Source organism: Heterocephalus glaber, unplaced genomic scaffold (assembly GCF_053883595.1).
Source record: "Heterocephalus glaber isolate CG9 unplaced genomic scaffold, H.glaber_assembly_v1.0 deba00001610, whole genome shotgun sequence".
NCBI lineage: Eukaryota > Metazoa > Chordata > Mammalia > Rodentia > Bathyergidae > Heterocephalus > Heterocephalus glaber.
The window spans coordinates 21,687,615-21,715,340 of NW_028258381.1; the positions used below are offsets into that span (position 1 = coordinate 21,687,615).

General features: G+C 57.4%; 2 protein-coding genes and 1 non-coding gene across 11 annotated transcripts; 1 reads left to right on the forward strand and 2 right to left on the reverse strand.

Moving 5' to 3' along the window:
- The first annotated feature begins 248 nt into the window (after positions 1-248).
- On the forward strand, positions 249-16,273 carry Stx1a (syntaxin 1A). 3 transcript variants are annotated; one of them, XM_004840049.3, is made up of 10 exons: positions 250-366; positions 7,145-7,222; positions 7,482-7,581; positions 10,038-10,112; positions 10,862-10,935; positions 11,023-11,131; positions 11,253-11,326; positions 12,361-12,498; positions 14,867-14,977; positions 15,194-16,273. In XM_004840049.3, the coding sequence occupies exons 1-10, from the start codon at positions 289-291 to the stop codon at positions 15,269-15,271; spliced, it is 915 nt and encodes a 304-aa protein (XP_004840106.1). In that variant the 5' UTR covers positions 250-288; the 3' UTR covers positions 15,272-16,273. The 3 variants fall into 3 exon arrangements, with proteins under 3 accessions (XP_021110059.1, XP_021110060.1, XP_004840106.1); XM_021254400.2 differs by lacking the exon at positions 15,194-16,273 and having other exon boundaries at positions 249-366; positions 12,361-12,612; positions 14,782-14,977; XM_021254401.2 differs by lacking the exon at positions 15,194-16,273 and having other exon boundaries at positions 249-366; positions 14,782-14,977.
- A 671-nt stretch (positions 16,274-16,944) lies between these two features.
- Bud23 (BUD23 rRNA methyltransferase and ribosome maturation factor) lies at positions 16,945-27,656 on the reverse strand. 7 transcript variants are annotated; one of them, XR_015445463.1, is made up of 13 exons: positions 27,509-27,656; positions 27,378-27,415; positions 25,412-25,507; positions 25,232-25,314; positions 25,037-25,133; positions 22,384-22,480; positions 21,768-21,818; positions 21,073-21,158; positions 20,934-20,979; positions 20,611-20,669; positions 17,843-18,042; positions 17,224-17,313; positions 16,945-17,145 (listed from the first exon to the last, which is right to left on the reverse strand). XR_015445463.1 is itself a non-coding variant. In XM_004840052.4 (12 exons), exons 1-12 carry the CDS (start codon positions 27,554-27,556, stop codon positions 17,091-17,093), a joined length of 846 nt encoding a protein of 281 aa, XP_004840109.2. In that variant the 5' UTR covers positions 27,557-27,655; the 3' UTR covers positions 16,945-17,090. The 7 variants fall into 7 exon arrangements, 4 of the variants coding, with proteins under 4 accessions (XP_004840109.2, XP_087052383.1, XP_087052382.1 ...); XR_205030.4 differs by having other exon boundaries at positions 27,345-27,415; positions 27,509-27,590; XR_015445462.1 differs by having other exon boundaries at positions 27,378-27,618.
- Positions 17,666-17,795, reverse strand: LOC147822642 (small Cajal body-specific RNA 20). Its single transcript, XR_015445534.1, has one exon.
- Positions 27,657-27,726: the final 70 nt, after the last annotated feature.

Sequence of the window (27,726 nt, forward strand, 5' to 3'; positions counted from 1 at the left end):
CCCCAAGCAATAAAGTCAAGCAGGGGGTGAGATTCAGGGTCCAGACCAAAGATGCTGAGAGGCTTGGTCCAGAGGAAGTTGGAGTAGGGAGGGAACAGGGGCTCCAGGACCCTGTCCCGGGTAAGGATCGGGCCTGGAGAAGGTAGGTCACGAGCCCAGGGTGAGCTGGGGGCGGGGCCCGAAGGGGGGAGCGGGGCGGGGCAGGGCGCAGGGCGGGGCCGGGCTGGGGTCCCGGGGGCCGGGGCGGGGCCGGGCCGGCGCTGCGCAGCCGCGGGGCGGCCGTGGCGCATGCGGGGCTCACTCGCTGCAGCCGGTGCCGCTGCCACTCCCGGGAGCATGAAGGACCGAACCCAGGAGCTCCGCACGGTGAGTCTACTCGCGCTCCTCCCGCCCGGCTCCCGCAGCCATCGGGGCGCCCCTGGCCGGAACGTGGGGGGGCTCGTGCGAGCTGGGGGTACCCCGACCCCTTCCGTGTCCCGCCCCTCGGAGCTTTTAGGGGTCTCCGGCTCGGCCGAGTTGCAGGCTGAAGCCGGGGGTCCTGGATAAACTTTTCGGCGCCCTCTGTGTTTTGGGGGGATCGAAGGGTTAGGATGGGGTTTGAGTGGCAGGATGGAAGCCTGACCCCTTTCCCCCGCCCGAGGATCGATCGGGTTCTCCTGAGCCTGCGGTGTAGACAGACAGCGAGACCCAGCGCCCCTTCCCGGGTGTGCTGTGCATCTGGGTCCGCGCTGGGCGGGGGCTCCCTAGCGGGAGCGATTTCTGGGCACCGCCGCCCTACACCTGTGGCTGCCGTCACCTGTAGCTCCCCGACCGCCGTCGCTGTCGCGATCTATGCCTGCCCCGGGTGGGGGTGGGGGGTTCCACCTGCACGCATCCCCCCCCCGCTCCACCTTCGGGGCAGCCCAGGATGCGATTCCCAGGCCCTCCCCGGGCTCCTCGGATTCCTCGGGCTCCCCGAGCTGACTGCGATCTGGGTCTATTTTTCCACCTGTGTCTGCGAGGCCCCTGGGGTGTGGCTCCTGGGGCGGAGTTTGGGGGAAGCAGGAGGATGCACCGCGGTGCGGAGTCAGGATCCACCTGTGCAGAGTCAGGATCCACCTGTGCAGAGTCAGGAGGCACCGCCTGCTCCTCAGCAGCGCTCCCCTTTCTTGGCCTCTGCCCCAGATGGGGGGCATTGACGGAAATGTAACCTGCTTGTGGGAGGGGGGAGTCAGGGCTCAATGCCAGATTTCTAGATTTTTCTTTTTGGTACCAGGGATTGAACCCAGGGCCTTTGCACTGATCCACACCCCGTTCCCTTTAATTTTGAGACAGCATCTTGTTAAGTCGCTAAATGGCCCAGGCTGGGCCTGAACTTGTGATCCTCCTGCCCCAGCCTCCTAGAATGCTGGAATTGCAGGCACGTGCCATCACACCTTGGTGCCACATTGAGTCCCAGGCTGAGCACCCTGCTGGCAGGCCCCGCCCACTGATCTTGGGGACTTCCCCTGTGTGCCATTTACAGCTAGAGCCTAGGTCTACCCATGTGGGACATGTACGCGTCCTGGGCTTTTGACCCTGTGGCTGGTGGTCTCTGCCCCCCAGTATTCCCGGTCTGTGTCTGGGTGTCTGGTGTCCTGGGTGACTTGGTCTCCCCATCTCACACTGGCCAGCAGCCTGCAGACCTGCGTTACTCCTCGCTGAGTGCTGGCTGAGCCCCAGGAGGGTCTCTGTGAACACTTCCCCTGCCGGCCCTTGTGGTTGCCCTCAAGTTTCCTGTGCAGTGTTGAGTCAGCTGCTGCTGTCCTGGTGTGGCTGGTGCTGTCTGCCCGAGTTGGGGCACCTGCTGAGTCGGACGAGGGTATTCGTGGGAACCAAGTGGCCTAGGGAACACAGTTCTTACATCTGGTGGCAGCCTCTAGCTTTTCAGCCTGCACCTCCTCTGCTGAAGGGGAAACTGAGGCACAGGGGAACAGTGGCTTGCTTGGTAGTTGGAGGGGTGATAAAGGAGCTAGTCCTGAAGACAGTCAGACAGGCCTGCCTGGCACTGGGGGGATCCCGAGAACTCAGCTTCTGAGCAGTTTGAAGCCTCCCGCCTCCAGACCCCAGCTGGGTGTCCCTGACCTGGAGGCCTGGCCTGGCTGCAAATCAGTGAGGCTCCCTTTGCACACATCCCAGGCCTAGCCCAGGCGTTCAGAGCCCGGGAAACTGTGCCTGCCACCACCTGGCACTGCCCACGGAAGGCTCCTAGCGGCCTGGAGGGGCGGTTGCCGGGAGCCCACTCTGACTGGGAGGAACAGTTGATCTCCAGCTACTGCTGTTCCTAGAGCTCCCTTAACTTCCGGGCCTGAGGCTCCCATCTGGAGTGGAAACAGGAGACCCTAGAACCTAGCTTCTCAGGGCAAGAGGCATGGTCCCTGATCTCTGGACTGTGATGGCATATTTGAGGGAGACCTTGTACCCCAAGAGTGAGAATTTTCAGCCCAGATACCCCTGAGAATGAAGGTCCAGACAAAGAGCTCAGGAGGGCAGCTGCTGTTCCAGGTTGACCACCCTCTCCCTCCCCTCCCCCTCCCCCCTCTTCCACCTCTTCCCTATCCTCCTCCTCCTCCTCCTCCCCCCGCCCCCCCCCCCCAGTGCCACCACATTTGGAAGGAAGGAAGGCGAAGGGAGCTTATTTATAAAAGTCACACTTAGGGAAGGAGCTGGCGCATCCTGAGCCTCAGCGCTTTGCAGGCCCGGCCCAGCCCTCCAGCCTTCTCAGCCCCCACCTCGGGCAGCAGCTCTCTCTCTCTGGGCTCGCCCTGCTGGGTAGACAGGCAGTTTGAGGTTCTCGGGGCCTGAACACTGAGACCCTCAGGGCTGAGAAGATCACAGAACTTTGAAGGATTTGGGGGCAGGGTGTCCTCAGGCAGCCACACCCAGGCATGTAGTGGCTTCCTCCCCCAATGCAGAGCCACCCTGATTTTCTGTCTGGGGACTTCCTGGTGCTGTCCCACACCACCCCTGGGCCCAGAACTCACTGTCTACACATTGGACTCTGTAGGACGCATGCGACCTGCCACAGGAGACAGAGGAGGAACAGGAAGGAGGGTTGGGGACCCTGGAAGAAGTAGACTTGGCACACCAAGTGTGGTGGTGCACACCTGTAACCCCAGCACTCTGGGAAGCTGAGGCAGGAAGATCTCTAATTCAACTTAGGGGCTTAGTGAGACCCTGTCTCTAAATAAAACTTTTAAAAAGGAGCTCTGAATGTACCTCAATGCTAAGTCCCAAAGTTCAATTCCCAGTACTGCGCGTGCGTGCGTGTGCGCGCGCGCGCACACACACACACACACACACAAAAGGACTTGGGGTGGCCCAGAAGAGGGGTGATCCAGAAGAAGGGGCTGGCTTGAGGGAAGGCAGAGTATGGAATGCTCCGAGAAGAGAGAAGGGAGGCTGACAGCTGGCCTCCTGGGGTCCCTGAAGGACTAGAGCAGCCCCAGCCCTGTGCCAGGGCTCCTCTTTACCCCCAGTTCCCCAACCTGGTACCTCACACTTCTGTCTCATCTCGAATTTATAAAGCACTGCCAGTGTTAGCCTCATGCAGAGGAGGTAAAGATGGGGGTCTCCCACCTTCCCTCCCAGCGCCCCCACCGGTTCCCAGACTGATGACGGATTCTGCATGTTTCCATCTGGGGTGCAGATGGCATAGCCTCTCGGGACAGTCTGTCCAGGCTCCTGTAGCATCAGCAGGGAGGTTTGGAGAGGGCCAGGGTTTATCCTAGGTCGCATGGAACCCAGGGCCCTGGCGTGGGAGGCCCGGAGAGGTTGTGGGGCCTGGCCGCTTTCCTGGAGACCCAGCTCAGCCTCCCGCACACCCCGACTCCGCTCAGGCCCTCTTGGTACTAGCCATACTGACTTTGATTAGTCATTAAAAAGAGAAAGGGAAAAAAATAGCCCTCCAGGCAGACAACAGCGCCGAGCTCGGCAATGATGAATCAACCCCACCGGCTGGCCTGACGCCATCCCCCATTGCCAGGGACCGGCCTCTGCCTCCTGGAGGAATCAGTTGCTGGCTTCCAGGAATGTCCTGGAATCCTGGCGCCTCTGCCAGGAGGACCACCAGGACTGTCTGGCCACCGCCAGGGGAAGCGCACGGCTTTCTGCTTCCCGTGGCCCTGCCGGATCTCCACTTCCTGAAGGTCCTTTCAGTGGGATTGCTCCCAGCCCTCCTATTTCTGGATTGTGCAGGCTGGGGGTGATGAGGCCAGAGCTGGGACAGCCAGCCAGAAAATGGGGAGACCAGACCAGCAGGTGGTGGGGGAGCAGAGGGTGGTCTTAAAAACTGGCCTCACCAGCCCAACCCTCAAGCTCCTCATCAGTATTTCTAGGGTAGAATTCTGGAAGCTGGTTTTTAAAAATCCCCCCAAGCACTGGTGGTGCACGCCTGTAATGCCAGCACTCTGGGAGGCTGAAGCAGGAGGGTCTCAAGTTCAAGTCCAGTATGGGCAACTTAGGGACTTGGCCAGACCCTGCCTCAAAATAAAAAATTTAGAAGGGCTGGAGATGTAGCTCGGTGCAAAGTTCCTGGGTTCAATCTCCAGTATCAAATAAATAAATGTTAGGTTCACATCTCAGGAGCCCCACAAGGGCTTCTGGTGCTAGACCAAGGTTGAGAAGCACAGAATAAGAGGCAAAAGCCAGGACAAATTGGATATTGGTAGGGCAGAAGGGAGGATACTCCTGGGCTCCTGGCTTGGAGGCCCTGGGGCACAAGGTATCCTGAGCTGGGCGCTGAGCCTGGCATTGGCCAGTGGCTGGCGAGGTACCAGTGTGATCCTGGCCGTATCAGTCCAGAGGACACTGGAACTCCTGATGCCACCTCCCAAGTCCTCAGCCCTGGCCCAGCCCCTTCTTGGGTCTTTGACTGCAGTAGCTGCGTAGATTCTTAGAGAGCTGGGGTCCTGATCACTCAACAGGTATCTGGGCACCCACTCTGTACATGTGTGCGATGCCCCCATCCCCACTCCAGCTGGCCCAAGACAGCAGGAAGATGGAGTGCCGGGCCAGCCGTGTTACCCAGTTCCAGTCAGGTCCAGAATACGGGTGGGTTGCCAGCCGGAAGGGGCAGGGCTCTGCTGTTCCCAGTCCTGCATCCTTATCATTTTATTCAGTGTCCAGTGGAAATGAATAAAAGGCCTGAGTTCACCTGCAGGGTGTCTCAGGAGAGGTGCCGCAGGGCTAGGCTGGATGTGGATTCTGTTACAGGGAACAATAGTCAAGAGCCATCTGAATTTCACCAACTGAAACAAGGATCAGAACAAATGAAGAAATGAAACAGGAAAAAAAGTCCTTCCTTTGAGCCCCAAATTCAGCTGTACAGACTGGTGGGGGAGGGCTTGGGGCTTTCCCTTGGCTGGAAGCACATGATCACCTTTGTGATCCCTGGCCATATGAATGAAGACAGACCATCTAGAAAGAGGGAGGGTGAGAGTCCGTTTTGGTCTCTGCTCAGACCCCAATCTGCAGCAGGTTCAGTTTGTGCACTGTACTCCAGGAGAAGACCGAGGCAGAATGGAGCAATTTAGGTCCCCGGGAAGGACCTGAAGGGGAAGGAATGCTCAACCTGAGATCCCAGGGAGGGGGCAGCAATGGTTTCTTTATGGCTTGTGGCCCAGCCACAGGGAAGGGAAGTGATTTCAAACTGTTGGGGCTGCGGTAGCTGAGCAGGGAGGTGGTTATGGGGCTCTGGGAGGCAGTGGATGAAACATAGGGGTAGGGTGAGGTATCCCGGGGGAAGGAGCCAGGGGCTCAGTGAGGTCCCCTCGAGCATCTGCCCAAGGTCTCACTGGGGGCCGCTGGGAACTTGGCTGGCTACCCAGGATGGGGAACAGGGCTCCTGCATGCTGCAGCGTGCCTCAGTTTCCCTCAGGACTGCTCTGACTCAACTCCTGGGCCCAGCAAGGAGTCCAGAAGTGTGAAAAGGATTCCCACACGCTCTGTGGCTGGGGTGGGGGGACAGCCACCTGGCAGCAGCCACAGACAGGGGTGGGGAGCTGGAGCGGGGGTTTATTTTAGCTGCCGGGGGAGGAGGTGTGAGCTCCCAAAGGGAGGAGGCCCCTCTGAGCCGCCCCCAGAAAGGCTTAGCCACCCCTTCTCCTGGTGGTGGGTCCCTGCTTTGGGCCGGTAACGGCCTGGCCCGTCTCAGCTGTGCCCACCTTCCCGGCTGGCCCTCCTTCCCTGCAGCTAGGTGGCCCTGTCCCCACTTCACAGAGGGGCTGTCACCAGCCAAGCCCTGGCCTGGTGCTTCCTTGGTCACCATCTGCCTCAGTCCTGGTGAGAGCCTGGCAATGTCCCTCCCGTGGAGTGTGATGTGTGACCTAGTCCCGAACCCCAGTCTGGGAGGCAGTGGTCCTCGCCCTGGACCCTGCTTGTCCCCGTCCTTGCTGTGCAGAGGGACCTCGGCCTTGCAGTAGAGTGGGTGGCCCTGGCTGACTTAAGGTGCAGAGCGGACAGTAATGACTGACCAGACCCCCAGAAGCCAGAGGCATAATTACCCCCTGCCCATGATGGGGGTGGGGCCACACAGCCAGGTGACAACATGACCTCCTGCCTGCCAGGCGGCTGTGAGACTGGAAGGAGGAGTGGCAGGGTCCCGTGTCCAGACCAAGAAGGGGAGAGGGATGGCAGGGTGCCACCCTGCAGGCAGTAGGGCTGTGGGCCGGCCTTGTGTCTGAACCATGCCACCTCCTGGATGGGCCTTGCCAGTGTCCAGGCCTAGGACAGCAAGGCTAGGCCTGCTCCTCCAGAGCCCAGAGGGAAAGGGTGCTTGCCTGGGGACCCAGGAGATGAACCGAGGCCCAGGCCACCCAGGGACAAACCAACCAGTGGGTTGGTTTCAGGCTCAGGTCCTCTTGACCCCCATGGCAGGAAGTCCCCAGCTGCCAGGCAGGGACAGGACACTGGGTCAGGGAGGGAGTCCCTGGCCTGCAGCTGGAGACCTCTGTCCTCATACAGGGAGCTCAGGGGTCCCCCCAGGTCTCCTGGTAGCTGGGAGCTGAGGACACAGCCAGGTCTGTCCTTGTCCTGCTCAGAGTTCCCCGGGGAGGGGAAGCCAGTGTGCATAGATGCCTTGCAAGCTGGGTCCAAGGTCCACTCACGTGCATACAACCCTATGCAGGCCAAGGACAGCGATGACGACGATGATGTCACTGTCACTGTGGACCGAGACCGTTTCATGGATGAGTTCTTCGAGCAGGTGGGAGCTAGTGCCGCGCATCTGTCCCACGAGATGGTCTGGACCTCAGACGGCTGCCTCGAACCCCTGAGCCAGGCTGGGGCCGCCACCTATGAGGGGACCCATTTGAGGGGTACAGGTGGAAGCCCAGAGCAAGGAAGTTGGGGAGCACCTCACACCCTCCCACCACAGCCCCCACCCCACCCGCCTCACTTCCAAGGCCTGGCGTCCCCTCCCATCCCTGGCTTTTGTCCTCCTGACGCCTGGCCCTGGTCCCCAGGTGGAAGAGATCCGAGGCTTCATTGACAAGATTGCAGAGAACGTGGAGGAGGTGAAGCGCAAGCACAGCGCCATCCTGGCCTCCCCCAACCCCGATGAGAGTGAGTGTGGGCGGGCAGCTCCAGGACCCAGCACCCCTCGCTGCTGCTGGGCCACCAGGCTGGGGGACAGTTCCATGAAGTGCCTCAGGAAACACAGCTGTCCCGGGCCTGCTGTTGAGGGATCAATGCCTACTGTCACCAGCCAGACCCGGGTTTCACATGAGACCTGGAGGTGGGAGGGAAGCCCTCCTAGGGCCTGGATGGGGTCACGTGGCCACCCCACCCTCTACAAGGATGCTGGCTTTTTCCTAAGCCCACTGTGCTGCTGCCCTGGGATTTGGGGAAGGAAGGACCAGGAAGAGCAGCCTCTGATCAATAGGAGGCCACCCCGCCCCTCCGCTGTCCCAGGGAGCAGATGGCAGTGCTGAGGCGACAGCTCCGTGGGTGGGGAGCTGGCCGAGCAGGCCGCTTCTGGCAAGCGCATAGCCCTGGCACCGGGCCACTGGGTACCCTGGAGCTGGCCATTCTTGGGGCTCCAGGAAGTCCCCTCTCTCCCTTTGCACCGGAAGCTACATGGCTCTGGATTCTACCCTGTCCCCAGACCGACAGGTCCCCTTCCCAGGCCCTCACATTCATGGTGAGATATTGATTGCCACACCAGCATGTGCCAGGATGCCGCACACTCAGTGCCCAAGTCTTCCCTGGAGGGAGCTCAGTGCCTGCCCAGGGAGGCTGTGACCGGCCCCCTGCAGTGGGGACCCAGGCAGGCCACTTGGGCTCAGGCTGGGGTGCTCGCCCACAGCTAATGTCCCCTCCTCTCACCAAAGGTGCCAGCATTTGGGGGGCATGAGGATGCATGGGAAGGGCCCCAGCCCTGGCTGTGCCCAGGTATCCAAAGGGGCAAGGCCTGGCCACCCAGATGCCCGGTACATGGCCTCCTGTCCAGGGCCCCGAACCCTCAAGCCCTTCGACATCCTTGGGAGACCAGGATCAGCTTCCCCAGCCCAGCACGGGTGTGTGCTGAGGCCTGTGCCCCACTCACCATGCCCAGGGCCTACCCCCACCAAGGCAGTGGGTGGCTGGGAGGCTGGGAGCTGTCCCTGAGGGGCTGACAGTGCAATCACCACACATCACCCCCTCCCCAAAGATGCACCCGGGCAGACAGTGTGTGACCTGTGCTGTGTGCCCATGGGTATCTGGGTCACTGCGTGTCCCTGTGTGGGCTGCTCCTGCTGAGGGTCAGGAGGGCTGATTGTGGGGTGGGAACAGAGTGCTCTGAGCAGCTGGGGAGTGGTTGCCTCTGCTGCTGGAGGGGCGTGGGTGAGGGCCCCCCCCACCATCTCCTCTTCCCCTGCTGTGCCCTGCACAGTACAGAAGGTCCCCGTGACCTGGCTGAGACCCACACTCACCTGGGGCAGGGTCTCCCCTCGGGCACTGGGCAGAGCCAAGCTGGGGAGGAGGCTGCAGCAGTAGGGGGCTCTCCTGGCCCAGGCTGCTCTGCCTCCTCTGGGGGCTGCCATCCGGCTGGGCTATTTTGGGTCTGAGCAAAAGAGGCTGAGACGTCAGAGCAGCTGGTAACCAAGTTTCCCTTTGTTCGTTCGAAGGAAGCACCCTCCTCCGCTCTGGTGCCCCCCGCCTCATGTTCCTCTTGGAGGTGCCCCCCTTCTAGAGCCTGGGAGATGCCACTGCTCACACCCTTCCCCAGTCCCCCTGAGGAGACACCCCAGCCCGGGAGGGTGCAGTTGGAAAGGTGCCAGTGAGGAGCCCAGTTCCATTTCCCCCTAGGGGGCTGCAAGAGGGCTTGGGGGTTGAGCCCCAGGGGGACAAAGCTTTCAGTGGCTCTCGGAGAGGGGTGAGCTGGCCACCCTCATGGCCTCTGCCTGTGCAGGGAGATGGTTCTAGTTGGAGCGGATCACCACTCACCCTCACCTGCCTGCCACCTCCAGGGCCAACCATGCCCCATGGGGCCCGCCTGCTCGAACCTCCATAGCTCCCACTTGGGCGTGTGCCTCTGTCCCCGGCCACTTGATGGAGCTCAACACCTGGGGACAGCTTTGTGAGGAGAACAGGCCCCGCCCTGCCTAAGGCTTTGTGGCTGTGACCCTAGGGAGGCAGGTGACACAGGGCTTCTGCCGCCGTTTCCTGCCAGCCCACTGGCCGGCCACTTACCCCCCTGGACATCAGGTAAGGCTAGGTGAGCCTGCACCCCACCTCCAACTCAGGCAAGTACCAAGTACACATTCCCCAGTGCCAACTCCAGCCCTGCCAGCTGCTCTGAAATTATTCCTTCCTTAAATTTAGACCCATCTGTTATCTCCAGGGGGTGGGAGCCAGCGAAGGAGGCAGGAGGCACCTTGGAAGGCCATGAGGGGTGATGCTACAGCTGGTGGCCCTGGCCCAGAATGAGAGCCGGCCAAGCCTGAGCCAGGGGAAGGGCAGACTCAGGACCCCTCGGGGCCTGAACATCGGCAGTGGGAAGCCAGAGTATCTACACCCCACCCCTCCTGTCTCCCCAGAGACCAAGGAGGAGCTCGAAGAACTCATGTCTGACATAAAGAAGACAGCGAACAAAGTTCGTTCCAAGTTAAAGAGTGAGTCTGCCCCTAGCCTGTCCCAGATGGTCGGGTGGCCTAGTTCTGCTTCCTTGAGTAGCCCATGGGTGTCACTGACCCCGAGAGGCACACTGGGTCCCTTTTTGAGGGTGACACCATTTGGACCAGGCTCTGGGCTCAGCCAGGAACATAGACACCTGAGGCTTTGTGAAAGACCTGCTCCCCTCAGGCCACTGTCCCTTGCTCCTGGTTAAGGAAGGTTAAAGTTAAGGAAAGCCAGGCAAGTGGTGCCCACCAATAATCACAGCTACATGGGAGGCTGAGGCCGGAGGATCACAAGATTGAGGCCAGCCTGGATTACATATCGAGACACTGTCTCAAAAAAACAAAATGGGGGGGCAGCAGCCACCAGCCCTATGCAGGCTGTCCAGTGTTATGTGAATGCAGACACATGTCCCATGGCTGCCTAGTCTGGGACCAGGTGCCCTGCAGGGGATGGCACAGGTGGCATGGGCCTTGTGAACAGCCTTCCTGAGAAGAAGGGCAACAGTGGAGGCACTGGGTGCCTGGGCCACCAGGCACATAGTGGGCTCGAACCCAGCTGGGGAGCCTTTGTGGGCCCCCCTTCCTCGTGCCTGGCAGTCTGTCCTCTGTGTCCCCTGTGACCCCACCACACAGGTCACCCAGAGCCTTGAGGGGGTCGGGAGCGGTCCCGCAGGCCCTGGGTTGGGAGGCACAGTGGGTGGGGTGGGTGAGGAGGTCCTGGCTCAGCAGCCCTCCCACCCCAGGCATCGAGCAGAGCATCGAGCAGGAGGAAGGCCTGAACCGCTCCTCTGCAGACCTGAGGATCCGAAAGACCCAGGTGCGGCGGGACCTGGGGGGCTTGGGCCGCCCGAGTCTGCAGGAACCGGTGCCACCTGACACCCATACCCCTGTCTCGGGCCCCCAGCACTCCACGCTGTCCCGGAAGTTTGTAGAGGTCATGTCAGAGTACAACGCGACACAGTCCGACTACCGAGAGCGCTGCAAAGGCCGCATCCAGAGGCAGCTAGAAATCAGTGAGCTGGGGGCGGGGCCCTGTGCGGCCAGGGGTGGGGCTTATGACAGGAGAGGGTGAGGACCAGGCCGCTGCAGAGCTCGCTGGCTGGACAGGCCCCTGCTCAGCGTGACTGTCTCCAGCTGGCAGGACCACAACCAGTGAGGAATTGGAGGACATGCTGGAGAGTGGAAACCCTGCCATCTTTGCCTCCGGGGTGAGCGTGCACCCCACCCCGCTACCATGACTCCCTAACCGTACCCGCTACCGCTAAGACCCAGTGTGTGTGCCGAGCTCTGGGTCTGGGCAGTATTTGAACACAGCCACCTGGCGAGGCGGGTTGCGGGGGGGCTGACTCACACGGAGAGGAAGTATTAGGGGCAAAGGTGGACCTGAGCCATGCCCTAGCCTGGCATGGGGCACACATCTGGGACCCCAGCACTCTGTAGGAAGACTGCAAGTTTGAGCCCTGCCTGGGCAACTTAGAGACTCAGAACCTGTCTCAATTTAAAAAGGGGGGCGGGGGGACTGGAGATGTAGCTCTCTGTGTTTTTTTTGTTTTGTTTTTTGGTACTGGGGATCGAACTCGGGACCTTGCACTTGCAAGGCAGGCACCGAAACTACTGAGCTAAATCCCCAGCCCTGTAGCTCTTTGTGAAAGCCCTGGATTCAACCCTCAGTATAGGGGGAAAAAAGCCCCAGGTGCCCCTGGTTGGATCCACTTCCTTGCTGTCCCTGACTATTTGCCAATGGCCAGGGGATTCTCCCATCACCCTCAGGACCTGTGTCCCTTCCTGGAGGAGACTAGGCCAATGACCCATGAGAGCTCTGTGCCACCCGGCAGGGGGCACATGGGTAGAAGGCAGGCTTGGGGGTGTGAGTTCCATCCCAGAGGGGAAAAGAAGGCCGGTTTCATGCAGGAGGGGGAGTGGCAGGCAGTGCGAGGCCTGGGCCCTTGGGGTGGCCACCTTGGGCTCTCAGACCTGCTGCTAAGGCTGTCACACACTGAGCCCTGATTGGGGATCACAGGAGGGGCCTTAGCGGCCTTGAATTACAGGTAGCAAGGTTGGGTGACAGCTAGGAAGATGGGAACACTTCAGCTACAGAGGGAGCCTCCGGTCCCCTTTCCAGAACACCTTTGCATCCCAGCCGCCTTCCACCTTGGCCTTCTGCACTCCCCTTCCCGTCCTGGTGCCCCATTCCCCCAGCCCCCGCAGGCCTTAGGGTCTCAGCTCCTGCCCCAACCCCCAGATCATCATGGACTCCAGCATCTCGAAGCAGGCTCTGAGCGAGATCGAGACCAGGCATAGTGAGATCATCAAGCTGGAGAACAGCATCCGCGAGCTGCACGACATGTTCATGGACATGGCCATGCTGGTTGAGAGCCAGGTGGGTACCTGGGTCCCCATGCCCCCTTCCCCACCCATAGCAGCACCTGGGGCTGCGCTAACCCTGCCGTTTCTGCCCATCATGCTGCACTGCCGGGAGGGACTGAGTGCTCAGGTAACCAAGCATCTGCTGTGGAAAGCACCCCGCCCCCCCTGCAGGACCCTCTCTGCATGGCTCTGCTTGGCCCCCAGGACCCAGGCCCTGCATGGCCCCACCTACCTGCTCCCTGTCCTGTCTTAGCACCAGCTCTGTATCAGGTGCCACCGGGACTGGCTGCTTATCTAGGCCGGGGTATATAGCAGCAACCAGGACAGCTAGGGGCTTCTTCTGGGAGCAAACAGCTATTGGGGAAGAGCAAATGCACGTTCTCCCATGGTGCCAGGTGCTCGGGAGACATTAGGTGGCAGTGTGACTGATGGGCACTTGGAGTTGCAAGTCACCTGGAAGGCTTATTATAAATTTCCAGCTCCCCGTTCCAGAGGGTGCTAGGGCAGGCAGAGGCCCCCGGATGTACATATTTCATGAAGGTGACGCCAGTGCTTCCGGTCTGAGGGCCTCACTCTGGAGTGACTTGGTAACACTGACTGGGGTGGCACTTTGTGTGAAGTCAGGGGAAAACCCTTTTCAGCAGGAGCGTTTGTGCAGCTACCAGAAAAGGTGAAAGGAGCCGGTGGGAAGATGTCCCAGAGCGAGAGCTGGACTTAGGTCTGTGAGGAGGGAGGTCTGTGTGTGGGAGCACAGGGAGAGTTCAGAGCCGAGGCCCAGGTGGCGGCCAAGCAGATGAGGCCTGGTTGGGGGGAGGCCTCTGGGGGGTAAAGGGATTGGGGATTGAAGCCAGGGCCTTCGCACCGAGTGACATCCCAGGCCTTTTTTGAGACAAGTTCTCATTAAGTCACTAAGGTGTCCAGGCTGGGCTCAAACTTGGGATCTTCCTGCCTCAGCCAGCCTCCCAGAGTATGTGTATCACCACACCTAGTTTTTTTTGTTTTGGCACTGGGGATCGAACTCGGGACCTTGCGTTTGTGAGGCAGGCAGTGGAACCACTGAGCTAAATCCCTGGCTGTTTTTTTTAAGTGGTGAAAAAGAGTGTATTTCTAATTAGCCAGCTGGACTCAGTTTAGTTGATCCCAGTTTTGTTGGCAACGTCGAAAGCAACATAATGGGGAGCTAGCCAGATGGGAGTCATTTTCTCCCTGTCGGGGTTCATTGACCTCAAGGGCTTCTTTACCACCTGTTTGGTCTGGTGCTTGCGGCCTTGACACCCGCAATGAACACAAGTGTGTTGTTGTCATCTGTCATCTTTGTGGCCAGCTCTGTGGCCAGGGAGCTTGGTGCTCTTAGGGGTGCTCTCCCAAGGGTATCGGGCTGCCTCCAGAGCCGCAGTGCCTGGGCCTCTGGAATGTGGGTGATGTGTGGATCGTTTTGTGGCTGTGGACATCTTTTGGCCTCCTAAGTCTTTGTTTTCACTGGGCTTTGGGAGAGGCAGTAGTTTTCCTCCTGTGCTCTCCTGGTGGAAAGTCTGGAAGCTCTTGATTGTGTTTTGTTTTGTTTTGTAGTTTAGTTTAGGTTTTTGGGGGGGTTTTTTTGGCACCGGGGATCGAACTTGCGACCTTGTACTTGCAAGGCAGGCGCCATGCAGTTTAGTTTTGTGAGAGCAGGTCTCACTATGTAGTCCAGGCTGGCCTTGAACTCGATAAATTGCCCAGGGTGGGCTCAAAGTCAAAATCGTCCTGGCTCAGCCTCCCAAGTGCTGGGATTACAGGCGTGTGTCACCAGGCCCAGCTTGATTGAAGGGCTTTAAGCATGGGAAGCTGCTGCTGTGTCCTGGTGAGACCAAGACTGTTGGTGACAAGGACACTGTGAAGGCATCTGAACTGCAGGAGATCTGCTGTTGCTGAGGACTTGGGGGGCAGTGTCAGGCTCTGATTGGCCCCCGGGAAGACCATGGGACCCTGGGGCTGCCAAGGGAGCTTAAGAAAGATGGAGTGGGAGGGCTCAGCATGGCCACCTCAAGAGTGACAGGCAGGGCAGGCTCCGACTCCAGGCCCCTGTCCTGCCTCCCTCCTCGCCTGGCACCAGGCACAGGGCTGAGCATTGTGTGCATGGTCCCCCCTTGGCTGCAACTGCATGGCCAGCTCCACCCCCAGGATGGCTGCTCTGGGGGAGCGGTGGGGGCTGTCCCTGAGCCCCGTACCCTCCACGCCCTGGCCAGGGCCTGCCCTGGGCACAGCTGGGCAGTGGCAGCCCAGCCACCTCACCTCCTGCCCCTTTCTCTGCCATCAGGGTGCTTCCCCGGGTCCCTGCCCGGCACCCCTTCCCTACCCTGAGGAGGGAGCCCTCTGGAGCTCGGGCACCCCCGGCCCCACAGGGGGAGATGATTGACAGGATCGAGTACAACGTGGAGCACGCGGTGGACTATGTGGAGCGGGCCGTGTCTGACACCAAGAAGGCCGTCAAGTACCAGAGCAAGGCACGCCGGGTCAGTCGCCGGCTCAGCCCAAGCCGCACCCCAGCACCCACTAGAGCATGGAGTCTGTTACACAGCCCGCCCCTTCTGCCTGTGCCCCATCTGGAAGCTCTGACCAGAGCCTCCACTGCCAGGCTGTCACCTACCCACCCCCAGGCCCCAACGCCAGCCCTCAGTACCACCCCTCTCCAGCTGCCCACTGAGGCCTCTCCTTCTGCCCTCTTCCAGAAGAAAATCATGATCATCATCTGCTGTGTGATCCTGGGCATTGTCATTGCTTCTACCATCGGAGGCATCTTTGGATAGAGCCCCGCCTGCCACTCCTGTCCGGATGGCCACCCTGCGGAGGCCCCTGGCTGCGTTGCCCTCCCCACCCCTTCTGGCTCGGACACCCTCACTCCCACCTGCCCTGCTCCTCCCCCAGAGGCCCCATTCCCACCCTGCCCTGAGCCGTGTCGTGTGCATGATCTGTGACAGTGTGTGTCTGTACAGAGGCGGGAGGGAGCAGGGCTGGCAATGGGTCCCTGCAGGAAGGACGCGGGCTGTCCCGCCCTCTCACTTGGGTCCAGGCTGCTTCTGGACCCAGCCATGCCCCCACCTGCCCGGCTCACCCACCCTGACCCCTGGCCTCTCCAGCTGTTTCCCCAGTGCCGAGCCCCAAAGGGTGGGGACCAGCTGGCCACATGGTGCTGCTTTTCAGGTTGGGGACAGGTGGCCCCGAGGGACAACCCAGCACTAAGCCTCTATTCACCAACCACTGCCAGGAGGCTCCCTACCCTACCCTGGCAAAGCCAGCAGGTCCTGCCTCAGCCTTCCTCCCTGAAGCTTGAAGCCCCAGGAAGTACCCTCCGGGCTGCTGCCTATGCTGGAGCTGGAGGTAGAGCAGTTCTGTCCCCCACAGGCCTGTCAGGTTCAGAAGCCAGTGTTGCATGTTCGGGACAGCAGTCCCCTCTCTGGAAGTCACACGTCACTCAGGCCTGCAGTCTCATTCTGCCCTGCTGCCCCCATCAATGTGCCATGTGGTGTCAGGTGTCTCCGATGCAGTATTCAGCAGCCAGCCTTCCTGGCACCCAGGGACTGTGCCCCGCCCAAGCCCCCTCCCAGACGGGCAGGAGGTGCATGCAGGTGCATGCGGCAGGGGGCGGGGCCGTGTCTGTGCCCCACCCCCCCTTGGCTTCACTCCTGCCCAGGGACTGTGACCACTGTCCTTGCTGCCTTCGCCCTCCACCCCTCACCAAAGGTCTTGGTACAACCAGCTGCCCATTTTGTGAACTTTTTATGTAGAATAAACATTTGTATATGTCTGACCGTGCTGCTGTGGTCCTGGCACTGGGGAGTCCTACCTTGGTGCTGAGGGGAAGGGTCTCAGAGGCCAGGGACCCCACCCCCGCCATTCAGTAGACAACTGAATGTTCCCAGACTGCACCCCTGTCCCGTGAGGTGCCCAATGCTTGGACAAAAGGCCAGGCCTGCAGTCTGACACCCAGGGAGACCCCCCTCGGGGTGAGAGCCTTGGCCCTAAGCCCCCACTGCAGGTTTTGGCTGTTCAGTGCCGATGTCTGTCCTGCAGCACCAGGCCCAGACCTACTCTCCCCTCCTGTGCCAAAGCCTCCAGTGACACCAAGACCTCTCAGCAGCCTGGGGCACACTCCAGGGCAGGACCTGCCCTTCTGAGCACCCCCAGTGGGACAAGAGTGAGCCCCAGGGGCCAGAGTGTGGGCTGGGCCCCAGGCCAGTGACTGTCATAAACAGCATACCTGACCCCCAGCTGTGCCATAGAACATGGTTACACATAAGCCTCGGACCAAGGGAGCCACCCAAGCTCCACCCAAGCTCCGTACAGGTTAAAAAGGGTGCTTCCTCCACCTCATCCTTTCAACCCGCTTCCTGCCTGCACGTCACATGGTAGCCCCGCCAGAGGGACCCGAGACACTGGACCACAAGGACCACAGTGCTAACAGATGCCAGAGCCACACAAGTCCCACAGAAAGTGGTTTATTGCTTCCGTTTTAGAATAAAATAAGCTCTTAGAAACTTTAGAAAAACTATTCTTAGAACTGTAGAACTCTTCTAAACACTGTGTTGTCAGTCAATCCAGAAAACGTAGCGGAGGCTGGCACTGGGCTCAGAAGCGGGGCCTGCGCTTGCGGCCGGTGTACTGGGTGTCAGGCCGGACCTCCCTGTGAGGACAGGACGGGAAGGTCTGAGAGAGGAGCCGGGACCGGGCCCGCCACAGCCGCTGGGTCCCCAGTACTCACTTGCCCTGCCGCCTGCGGCGCTCCTTCTTCTCCAGCACCCACTCTCGGCTCTTCTTCACCACGCCCCGCCGCGCCAGCCTGTACGGGGCCCTGTGTCAAGACAAGGCTGCGATGACAGGATGGCTGCCAGGTGGTGACCCTTCAGCTCCCACACGGGGAGTGGTGAGCTTCCTCCCAAGACAGATGCACCGCCTTCCCTTCCATGCCAGTCCCTCTCTGGTCACCCCCTTCCTGTAATGTGCACTGGGGCCAGGGGAGCCCATGTAGAACGGGTGTGCAGCCCCTCGCTTGCGACATGCCCGGTGCACAGGCGTCCTACCTGTGGCAGCACCTACTGTGGGGCAAACTAAGCCAGGAGCAGGGCTCAAGGAGGCAGAGGCCCCACATGAGGCCCAGCTTGGGGCCTGGCGTGCCTGCTACAGCCCGAGTTCCCAGCCACCACGCATGTCTGAGGCAGGAAAACAAGGCTGTCCACTCATGGCAGCTCTGACGATGCTCCTCCAGGGCTGATCTCGGCCTCCAGCCCTGGCCGAGCAGCAATGGGATCCCCACAGCCCAAGGGGCAAGAGGCCCTGAGAAGAGAGGAAGCAGGGCTCCCACAAACTGCATCGCTACCCACCCAGCACAGTGCTCCCCACAGAGCTCGAGGGGTGCTGGCCACAGGAGTCCGTCAGCTCCTGCAGGCGCGGCCCTGAGTGCTCAGAAGCAGCCTCGTCCTTCACGGGCCGTAACTGCACGGAGGCCCAAGGGCTGCTCCGGGTGACCAGGACGAGCCCAGGGCAGCTGGTGTCTCCAGGAAGGGGCTGGGACCGGGAAGGACTGAAGGGGAAGAGAAACTCACAGTGGTGTGGACACCAGCAAGGACTCTGCTCCCTCCTAACACACTGAGACACCACCTAGACTTCAGGGTGTCTGGAGATGGTTCAAGGGGGGACTTGGGAGGGCACACGAGTAGGGGCAGAGGAGAGGAGGCCAGTGAATGGGGACAAGATGTGAGCCACTGAGAACAGGAAAAGGCATCACCAAGGTAAAGGGAGCAGGGGATGCTGGGGAGGGGCCCACACCAAGGTGCTAGGAGCAAAGGAGAGACGGGGACGGTGGCAAGCAGCACAGTGCACAAAGCCTTCAGGGGAACAGTCAGGGCAGGGGCAGCAAGGATGCAGGAATGCACAGATGAAATAAAGGGAGATAAAATGTAGACCAAGTCAGGTGTGGTGGGCCACACCTGTGATCCCAGCACTGAGAAGGCTGAGGCAAGAGGATCACTAAGAGTATGAGGCCAGCCCGGGCTGCATAGTGGGTTCAAGCCCAACCTGAACTATGTATCAAGACCATGTCTCACAAACTCAAAAAATGGAGACCAGAGCTCAATTAGGCTCAGACTTCAAATCGTGTTCTTAATTCACCTGTTTATTTCGAACTGTCTGGAATCTGATCAGCACAGGAGAAGCCCAATTACCCTCCCGGGGCACCGCCTCCCCACTTTCATCCACCCACTGGAGGATGAGGGAGATGAGCTGCAGGGCCCTGAACCCTGCCTCAGCACACTGCCAACCAGGCCGGTGCCAGACCTCTGTTGGATGGGGGGACAGACTTACCCCAGGCTACCGGAAGGACATGTGGCCCACAGATACCAGCGTGAGCACAAGAGGGGCCCTAAGACACAGAGGGAGTGAACCCTGTACTTCCTCCTCTCACTGGGAGTACAGACAGGCACCTCAGAGCACAAACATCTGCAGGAGCCCTGGGTCCTCAAGGGGGTGATGGGGAGGCTCAGAAATGACCGTGGAGGGCCAAGGGTCAGTGACATACGCCTGGAGTGGGCACAGGAGCACTCAGGATTTCCATCCTACACACATTTCCACCCACTTTTCTGCTTGCTGTGCGAAGTCACATCAAGCAGGACCAAGAACAAACCTCCCTCTTCCCTAGAAAGATGCTGTTCCTGACATCAGGGTCGCCAAGGCATCGCTCTGGCCAGGCACATATGTGGCGACCCGTAAACAAAAACATATGGTTTGGAGCAGTGAGAAGTGGGCACCGAAGGGAAGGGAACGCAACTGCAGATACTGGACAGAGAAGCAACAAGCTCTGATCTACATTTTAAGGAAAAGGAGAAGGAAAGGATAGTCTTGCTGCTGTGCAGAAAATAAACTGAAAAGAGACAAAGACTGCACCAGGGAGCCTCTCAGACAGCTACGCAGGGATGCAGTGAGGGCGGGGACAAGACAAGGCTCAGACTGGGGACATGCAGGACATGCAGGAGCTACTGACTGGGCAGTTGGCTGTGAGGAGGATGTCAGGCAGGATGCAGAGGCAACATAGCAAGTGAGGACCAAGAGCTCGGCTTGGTTTGAGATACCTGGGGCAAAGCCAGCTATGGACCTCAGGTGGCAGTGGGGAGATCAGGGATGGGGTTGGGATCAAAGGTGTGACATTTGGGAGGCCTGCCATCTGGGCGCACACCCATGGTCCCAGCACATGGGAGGGTGAGGCGAGAGGAGCCCAAATTCAACCTAGTGACTTCACGAGACTGTACTTCAAAATAAAAAATAAAGCTGGGCGCATTGGCACATGCCTGTAATCCTAGCACTTGGGAGGCTGAGGCAGGAGGACCGCCATGAGTTCAAGGCCAACCTGGGCAACTTAGTGAGTTCAAGGCCAATCTGCATAGCAAGACAATGTCTCAAAAAAACCCAAAATAAAGAAATAAAATAAAATGTTAAAAAGGCTAGGAATGTAGCCCAGTGTAAAGGCCCTGGGTTCAACCCTCAGTACCACAAAAAAAGAAAAAAAACATATTAGGGAATTGTCTTTCAGTTGGTATTTAAAGGAGTGGAGAAGAGCACACAGCGGGAGAGGCAGCAGCTCACGGAGAAGCAGCAGCCAGGGAGGTAGAGAGGGCCAGGAGCCGGGTAGAGGGCAAGAGAGGGAGTGTAAGGCGCATCTGCCATCTTGGACCATCCAACTGACGGGTAAGATTGGCCCAGCAGAGAAGGGAGGGAGAGCGAGAAGGGAGCAGACTTGGCAAGACGGAAGCTGCAGTGGGCTTGCCAAGGACAGTCTTTGAGGAGACTGAACTGAGTGAGTGGCAGGGAGGAAGCAAGTGGCGGTGGGCACGAGGACGCTGCTGCCTGGAAAGCCCGTCACAGGGAGTCCAGGAGCTGCTCTGGGCTTTGGCGAGAATCTCTGGGATACAGGGAGGGAAGCACAGAGGGATGGGTCCGGGACTCAGGTGCGCAGTGCAGCATGAGGGAGGAGCAGGTGCGGGCTCACAGCGCCGAGGTTCATTGTGCCACAATATCACCTCCAAAGTGGTTCCACCCGAGGCCCAGGGAAGCAGAGAGACACGCAAGCTGACCTGGCAGCACACAAGAGCAGTTTTACCTGTCCTTGGTGAACTTGGACTCTGTGGCCTCCTCTCCGTCCTCACCTTCGCTCAGCCCCTGCAGGAACCACAGTGGTCTGATCTCCCTGGCGCTCTTACCCGATCTGCCCAACCCAAAGGCTGTGCATCAGGCTGCAGCCCCTCCAACAGGCACCAGGTCCAGACCCATGAGGAGCTGATGGCCCCTTCTGGGCCTGCAGGGCAGGCTCTGCCCCCAGACCCAGATGAATCCAGCATGCGGGCTCTGAGCTCCTGGCTCAGCTGCCCTGACCACCAGCATCCCCCTGGCACTTTCCCAGGCCTGCACCCCAGGGTCCCTCACCTTGGGTAGAAAGGCCGAAGGCCCAGAGAATAGGCAGAGGTAGAACCTGGAACGATAGAACGTAGGGTGAGGCCCAGTTCATGAGGTCTTGCCCCCCACCTCCTGGCCAGCCCGGGCCACCCCAGGGCCCCGCCCTCACTTCTTGGCTTTGGCACTGTTGGGGTAATCCACCACCACACCGCCCGTGAAGCCAGCCCGCGTGGCCTGGGTTGTGATGAGCTCCAACTGTGGACAGAACGGCGGGTGTCAGGCTGGAGGTGCAAAACTGTCACCCTCACCCTCCTCCCCTCTGTACCCTGCCTGGTGACAGAAAATCTTAGTCCTCAAAAGCCACAGCAGAGTGTGGGCCACCCAGTCATGCACACCTCCCTCTGGGGAATTACAAAGCAAAGCAGTTCCCTTCAGCCTCACTTTCTAGCCCAGAGAGCCAGACCCCACCCAAACCTCCGGAAACGAATGGCCACCGACTGGGAGCCAGACAGTCATGTTATTGGTCAGGGACAGCGCATCAACTGTCTGGGTCTGTACTTCTTATTTCCCAACTCATCTTTCCTAACTCCTATCGCTGGTGTCCCTGACACCGGCCCCCCATTTATGTATCTGGGCACAGAAATGAGTAAATCCTATCATGCTATCTGTGACACCCTCTTATCTGTCAGACACCCCCCCAAGCCCCAGATACCAAACTCTTAGCATAGCAGGTCACCAAATGTGCCACCGTGGGTCCCAGGCCCTCTTTTCCACCCATCAGCATGAGCTTGTTCTGTCACCTCCCAGCACACAGCGCCTGCTGTGGGCCCCCCACTTCCTGTCCCCCAGCAGCCAAGGGCTCACCTGCTCTGAGTTCTCCGGGTACAGCTGCAGGACAGCCCGGGCCCCACGGACCTGCAAGGAACTCAAATGTCACCACTTCATGGATCTCCTGTGGAATCAGACTGGGACACTCTTCCTGCCTTTGCTCATTAAATCTTCACAGAGCTCCCATTACTCGAGGCACTGCTCTTAGGGGGGCGGACAGCGTCAGCATCCCTGAACTAACTGCTGGCACTCAGTTGTGGTGGAGGAGGCAACTAAGCACCAAAGAGAATGGCAAACTGCGAAGAGATGGAGCCCACTGGCAGGCTGTTAGGTTCCCTTGTGGTTCTAGGAGGCCTCTCTGAGAGACCACAAAGCACAGCCCTCAGTGGCTACTTGAACACATGAAGGAAGTGGATTTTGGGATTCAAGTGGATTGAGGTCTTCTGGGACTGATGAGACATCAGTCCACTGAGCTCGGCCTTCAGTTCAGGCTCAGGGCCAGGAGAGAAATCACTGCAAGGTGGTCCTGCTACCCGATGTGGCCCCATGTGAGTGGCCTTGCCATCATGGGACCCTTCAACTTCCTCACTCAACTGCAGGGCAAGGGAGGGACAGGCAGCCAGCCCCAATGGGAAACAGATCTCATACTCACAAGAACAGAATACAGAGAAGAAAAAAAGCAGTACAGGCGCTTGGCAGGGATGTCAGACTTCTTGTTAGCATTACAGAGCCACTGCACAGCAGAAATGCTGAAAAGGAAGGGAGAGCTGATGTCAGGAGGGGTCCAATCCCTTCCCTTTCTCACCTCCTGCCTCTTTGGGACTCTGCCATCATCTACCAGGACCTTGTGTCCACAGCTCCCTCCTTGGGAAGTGCTGATCCTTCCTGGTGACCTCACAAGACCAGACCCATCAGGCTGTGCAGAGAAGCAGCATTCACCCTCTTCCTCCAGCAAGCACGGGGACCTCCGTGTGTCAAGGCCATTTCTGCCCACTGCCCTTCTTCCCTCTCCCAGCCACAGGATGCAAGCTTGACGGCCGCTCACTTGCTGCCTCCTAGGTGGGTCCTCCTACTGTACCTGAGAAGGGCCTGTGCCGGCCCCACATCCATCCTCCCTACTAATCCTGCCTCCCTGCCAAGAGCTCAGAGCCACAGAAGTCCACACTTCGGGCTCACGGGGCCACCTCTCCTGGCTTCTGCTTCTCCCCACTGCCTCAGCACCCACTGCCCTCCTGAAAGTCTCAGCAGCCAGGCGTGGTGGCGCACGCCTGTAATCCCAGAACTCAGGAGGCTGATGCAGGAGGACTGCTATGAATTTGAGGCCAGCCTGGGCTACATAGTGAGTTCAAGGCCAGCCTGGACTACAAATCGAGACCCTGTCTCAAAAAAACAATCCCCCCCACCAAACAAAAAATTCCTCAGAAACCTCCTTGCTCTCTGAACTTCTGCCAGCAACAACCTTTCCAACACAGAGATCAGACCCTGTCACTCTCTACCTCCTCTCTGTCTACTGGAAAAAGCTCCAACTTTTTAGGACTCACTGAAAAGCCTCTGAGAACCAATCCTATACCATCTTATCTCCCATGACATCTCACACATATCCCTGTGAATTTCCAAACACCTTCCTGTGCCTCTGCTCACACTGTCCTGTCATGGAGCAGCCTATCCCTGATCACAGATGCCCCTGGGCCCTCTCATTCTCAGGAGGATCCTGTGGGTGCCGGCTGCCCTTCACAGCTCAGGGGGCCCATGTCGCCTAGCACACAGCGCGAGCCAGGCCTGGTGTTCAGCAGCCAGGCCTGTGTCTTAGAGGACCTCATAAACTATACATGAGCTGAGACCATTTAGAGCTAGACCATTGCTAGTGAGATTATAAGTTGGTTAAAAACCCTTTCGAAAACATGCACACAACCCTCTGAGCCAGCAATTCTACTTCTAGGTATATATGCAATTGAAATGAATGCATGTGGTATCAGGAGACATAAACAAGAAAGTCCACAGTAAAACAATTCAAACGCAGGGGCTAATGTTTTCCTTCCACACACTCCACAGCACCTTAGACAAGGTCTTAAATTAGAGCCAAAAAAGCCTGGCATACCACCTGTCAAAAACAGAAACGAGGGGCTGGGGATTTAGCTCAGTGGTTTCGCCGCCTGCTGCGCAAGCACAAGGCCCTGAGTTCGATCCCTGGTACCAAAAAAAAAACCAACCCATAAATGAGCTGGAGGTGCAGCTTAGCAGTAGCATGCTTACCATGCACAAGGCCCCAATCTCCAGCACACACACATGACTATTTACTCCTTTTTTTTTTGGTACTGGGAATCAAACTCAGGGCCTTGCACTTGCCAGGCATGCATTTCGCCACTGAGCTATATCCTTGGCCCATGACTATTTACTCTTAAAATTTATATTACTGGCCCTTGGTTTTGTTTTGTTTTGCAGCTTTGGAAACCTTGTCTAATCATCACCAAAACATAATAGCTACCTTTGAAATGCACCCCCATCTCAATCTTTTTCTACACATAAGAAAATCTTCAAATCTAAATATTTACTCCTCACCCAGATCCTCTCTCTCAACCTAGGATCACCCAAAGAGAGGTCCCTGACAAACCATTTTAACTTTCTCTTCTATTCCTGATCTCCACCCCCAGCAACAGAACACTACCCCAAATGTCAGACAGAACTCAGCCAGAATAAGAAAACTTCAGAGTCCTAACAGTAATTTCAGTCTTCAAAGATTGGTTATCAAAGTACAGTGCACATATTCAAAATATGACCCCAACAACCAAGTAAGGTTCTGAAGCCAAAGAAGAGAAGTGCCAGCCACTTCCACTAGAGCTGTTTGAAAAGCTGAAAACCAGACGGCTGCTGGGACCCACAAGATAGTGGCAGCTATCCCCCAAAAGGGCCACAGCAGGGGCCCCACAAGATGGTGGCTGGGCCCACAAAACACACTCAAAGGCCAAAACCCAGCTCTATTCCTAGCATACACAACGCAGAGATAGAATTCAGACCAGAGGCACCTGAACCTGACAGTGCAAACCGATTACACAAATAGATAGTTTTGGAATACAAAGGGAGAAAAAAATATTGGCGGGGGGCCTCCTCTGAACTTATAAATTTGAAAATCCCTGGGCTGGGGATTTAGCTCACTGGTTCCACCGCCTGCCTCGCAAGCACAAGGACCCGAGTTTGATGCCCAATACCAAAAAAAAGAAAATCCCAATCCTGTGTGACTTTGCCTGATGGCCAGGCTTGGAAAGCACTGGCCTACATGATTAAAAGCTGGAAGTAACAATTCTCACCTGATACAACCATCAAAGGAACTGGGTCTGAAAGGAATACCAAGGCCCATGTCACCCAGAAGAAGGTCTCCCTCCGCCTCTCGATTCAAGGCAGCATCTACATTGGAGAAAGGACACAAAGCAAGCAGACGATAAATATGGTAGCTCATACTCATGAGGGTTGCTGACTCTGCTGACAAAATAGGACACACTCACCCAGCATGGCGGGGCTGATGTCCATGCCCACCCAATAGTGCCCTTCATCCGTGAGCTGATCTCCACTCAGCCCAGTACCACAGCTGGAAGACACAATCAGAGACTTAAAATGTTGAGGAGTAAACTCGCCACCACCACCACCGCCACCGAGAAGAGGGGATGCAGGCCCCAGGAGCTCACCCAATATCCAACAGGTAACAGGGCTGTCCCTCAGGCAGGCAAAGGAGCTCCAATGCTCGCTCAGTCATCTTGGTCTGGACATCAATCATCCTCGAGCTGGGAAGACAGAAACGCAAGTGAGTGGTGATGGAGGCCGGTTAATACCTCTCCCAGACCAAAAAGCCAAGAGAAGATGAAAGGACAGTCAAGCTGGACATAATCTTTCCCGATCCCTTTAATCCTTACTGAGATCAACAAACTCAACTACACCTATTTAAATGGGATCCCAAAATTCCACATATTACAGCAACTTGTTATTTCATTGTAACAGAAATTATAAGTAAAGCATTGTAAAGCTGATGTGAAGTCAATGAACCACTCAGATAAGGACCAACCCGTGACAACCTGCAACTCTATCAGGCTTCGATGCTTTACTACTTAGGGAAGTATTCTCTGAAACAATTATCCACCACAGTTACTCTCATATATAAGGACCAACAATAACCCACAAAACTTGTACCAGGCTGAGGATGCAGCTCAGTGATAGTGTGCCTAGCATATATCCATCCTTGGCACAAAAACCAAGCCCAAACAGAAAAAAACCTTTAATGGTGGTATCCATGAGAAATATAATGCAAGCCTTATGACTTTCAGGTAGCCAAAGTTAAAAAGAAATAGCTATACTGTAATTAAGTTTTCTTAACCTCATATACCAAAAAATACACTTAACCCAATATACCTGAAATATTACTTCAAAATACAATCAAAGCCAAAAGTTAGTCAGGTGTGGTGGCACACTGTACTCATTATGCTGAGAGGCTGAGGCAGGAGGACCACAGGTCCAAGCCCAGCCTGGGCAATTTAGTGAGACCCTGTCTCAAAATTTAAAAAGGGGTGGGTATGTAGCTCAGTGTGAAGACAGTTCAATACCCAGTAGCACATAAATAAAATATTATAAGACATTTTGCATTTCTCCATACAAAGCCCTCCACATTAGCTGCATTTCGATACATGTATATCTGGCCTTCCCAAGATCAAGAGAATAATGCACAATAGTTTTAAAAATGCCTAACACTGAGGTTTTGAAGCTAGAAGTCTCTATTTTACTCATAAAGACAACTGTGCTAGAAAGTTGTTTTTTCTTTTTTAGAAAGTTTTGACTCTGTCTTGGACACCAATTCAAACAGAAAGGAGACAATGCATATCTACAGAATTTTCTACTTAGTATATCAAAAAGGAAAGACCAAGCTTAGAAGATCGTGCTCCAGCCTTTACCTCTCATATGACTTCGTAGTTATACAAATAACTACCCTCTATAAAATTCAAAAAATACCATGGCAACAGTTGTAAAATTTAGTGAGACGATGTAAATGGGAACACAACAAGCCTTCCACGAATATTATTTCCCTCCCCACAATGGCAGTGACCCTTTATTCCTATCCTCGGCCTACTTCCTATTCTATCACATATTCACAACAAGCTGTCAGCTGGGAACGGTGGCACAGGTCTGTAATCCCAGCCTTTGGGAGGCTGAGGCAGCAGGATAGCAAATTCGAGCCTAACCTGGGCTACAATTTAGCGAGGCCCTGTTTCAAAATAAAAATTTTTAGAAAGGGGCTAGGATATAACTCAGAGCAAAAGCCGTCGGTTCAATCCCCAGCACTAAAAAAAAAAAAAAAAAGTCACGTGAGCCCGGGATTTAGCTCAGTGGTTCGTCGCCTGCCTCACAAGAGCAAGGACCCGAGTTCGATCCCCAGTACCAAAAAAAAAAAGTTGTCACTATTCTGAAAACGTCCCAGGTAAGGCAGGCACGGTCACACCCACTCTGACGCTGAGGTTACCGAGGCCCACAGAGTTCAATAGCTCAAAAGTGACTTTACCAGTGGCACAAACAGCACCAACCCAGATCTCTCCTCACCCCACCCCACAATCAAGGCAGCTTCCCGGCCCCGACCCAGACGCCGCGCGGTATCCAGGCTCCCCTCACTTGCGAACGTATTTCCGGGCTTCATTCTGGTCGTAAAACTGAGGAGAAAAGAAAGAGAAATAGCATGTAGGGGGAAGAAGCCAGACGCAGTGGCCATAGGAGAAAGGGATGTCCGCAGGTCCCCGCGTCACCAGTTCCGGAGGTCCGCCATGTTCGGGTCTCCGGCCGCGGAACGCCATCCTCAAGTCTCAGCAAGCTGCACGCCGGTGCAGGTGTCCAGGGCAGGCCGGCTTTTGCGTCATCAGAGCTGCGACCTCCTCGTAATACGCATGCTCCCACCCCGCCCCCACCCCGCCTTCCTTTATCTGATTGGACACACCGCTGCGTTCGCTGCACGACCCGCGACTCC